The following is a 1,940-nucleotide window of genomic DNA, read 5'->3' as shown; positions in this document are numbered from 1 at the left end:
GAGTACATGATGTGCGGTTTCAGTACTACTAGGTGTGAGGAGGAGGAGGTTAGCCTTGATTGTCAGGTGGTACCTCGGAAGGACACCTTTCGGTATTTGGGGTCAATGCTGCAGGAGGATGGGGGTATTGATGAAGATGTGAACCATCGGATCAAAGCCAGATGGATGAAGTGGCGCCAAGCTTCTGGCATTCTCTGTGACAAGAGAGTGCCACAAAAGCTAAAAGGCAAGTTCTACAGGACGACGGTTCGACCCGCAATGTTGTATGGCGCTGAGTGTTGGCCGACTAAAAGGCGACATGTTCAACAGTTAGGTGTGGCGGAGATGCGTATGTTGAGATGGATGTGTGGCCACACGAGGAAGGATCGAGTCCGGAATGATGATATACGAGATAGAGCTGGGGTAGCACCAATTGAAGAGAAGCTTGTCCAACATCGTCTGAGATGGTTTGGGCATATCCAACGCAGGCCTCCAGAAGCTCCAGTGCATAGCGGATGGCTAAAGCGTGTGGAGAATGTCAAGAGAGGGCGGGGTAGACCGAATTTGACATGGGAGGAGTCCGTTAAGAGAGACCTGAAGGATTGGGGTATCACCGAAGAGCTAGCTATGGACAGGGGTGCATGGAAGCTTGCTATCCATGTGCCAGAGCCATGAGTTGGTTGCGAGATCTTATGGGTTTCACCTCTAGTCTACCCCAACTTGCTTGAGACTAAAGGCTTTGTTGTTGTTGTTTTGTACAAACGGAACCCAAGATGCATCAGCGACATGTGCTTTCAGCTTAAAAATCAAACACATCATGTGCTAGACCGAAGCAAAATTTTCAACTCGATGTCAACAGAGAATAGATTGATCAGGTGCATGAACAATGCACGTTAGAAAGCACATATATGGTGCAAGTGAGTGCTCACCGTCGCCGAAATTGTTCAATCCCTGAATCTGGAACCCATCGCTGTCCCCTCCCCACAAGTTGCCAATGCCATGTTCCCGACACGCCTCTTGTTCGCTACGCGCCTACGTGGTTTGGTATGGCAGCCACGAATGATAAGAAAGCCAACCAATGTCTACCCAGTTACGACTATAGGCTCCAGCATACACCAAACGTTTGGCCCCACCACAATCTAATCCAAATCAATCATGTTGTGACATTGCATGCACTGATCCCATGGCCTTGTCCCCTGCCAGCTATTCTCGCCCTTCCCCTCGCCTATAAATTCAGCATGCGGCGAGCTCAACGCCATCACTTATTCATCAGCACAACCACCACCAACTGAGCATTGCAACATCCATCCCACTTCTTCAGATTTCCAGCTGAAAACACAAAGGCCGAGAAACCAACCATGGTCGGCGCCAAGAGACTTTCTCAACTGGCAAAGAAGTGGCAGAGGGTGGAAGCACTCGGGAGGAAGAGGCTCACCGTTTCAGCCAAAATAGATCAAGACTGCTGCAGTTCTGTACCACCCAAGGGTCGCTGTGTCATGTACACGAGTGACGGGAGGCGTTTCGAAGTACTGTTGGAGTACCTCAGCATGACGGTGTTCAGCGAGCTCCTCAGGATATCGCAGGAGGAGTTTGGTTTTAGAAGCGATGGCAAGATCACATTGCCTTGTGATGCGGCAGTGATGGAGTATGTCATGTGCTTGGTCAGGAGAAATGCATCTGCTGAGGTCAAGAGTGCATTGCTGAGCTCCATGGTGACGCCTTGCCACTACACTGGCTGTGCGATGCCTACTGTCGGAGCCAGCCAGCTGATTTGCTGTCTGTAGCTTCTCAAGAACATGCATGCAGAGGCCCTGATGATGTCCTCTGTTTTGAGTACTTTGCCTGGGTAGTGTAAGATAGTTAGACAGTAGATAATAGGAGCAGGAAAATTGTATGTATAGCAACCTGATCATCAATGCAACAAAGCAGCAATATGGCCACCAGCAGTATGCATTCTTCTC

The 1,940-nt window shown here is 49.6% G+C and overlaps 1 protein-coding gene across 1 annotated transcript; it reads left to right on the top strand.

Moving 5' to 3' along the window:
- Nucleotides 1-1,166: 1,166 nt before the first annotated feature.
- Nucleotides 1,167-1,856, top strand: LOC119344870 (auxin-responsive protein SAUR36-like). Its single transcript, XM_037615165.1, has one exon. The coding sequence runs from the start codon at nt 1,338-1,340 to the stop codon at nt 1,761-1,763; it is 426 nt and encodes a 141-aa protein (XP_037471062.1). The 5' UTR covers nt 1,167-1,337; the 3' UTR covers nt 1,764-1,856.
- The last annotated feature ends 84 nt before the right edge of the window (nt 1,857-1,940 follow it).

The sequence above is a fragment of the Triticum dicoccoides genome, unplaced genomic scaffold (genome assembly GCF_002162155.2).
Source record: "Triticum dicoccoides isolate Atlit2015 ecotype Zavitan unplaced genomic scaffold, WEW_v2.0 scaffold189815, whole genome shotgun sequence".
Classification (NCBI taxonomy): domain Eukaryota; kingdom Viridiplantae; phylum Streptophyta; class Magnoliopsida; order Poales; family Poaceae; genus Triticum; species Triticum dicoccoides.
The sequence above is the reverse complement of the archived record's forward strand: the minus strand, read 5'-3'. Positions and strand labels throughout refer to the sequence as shown.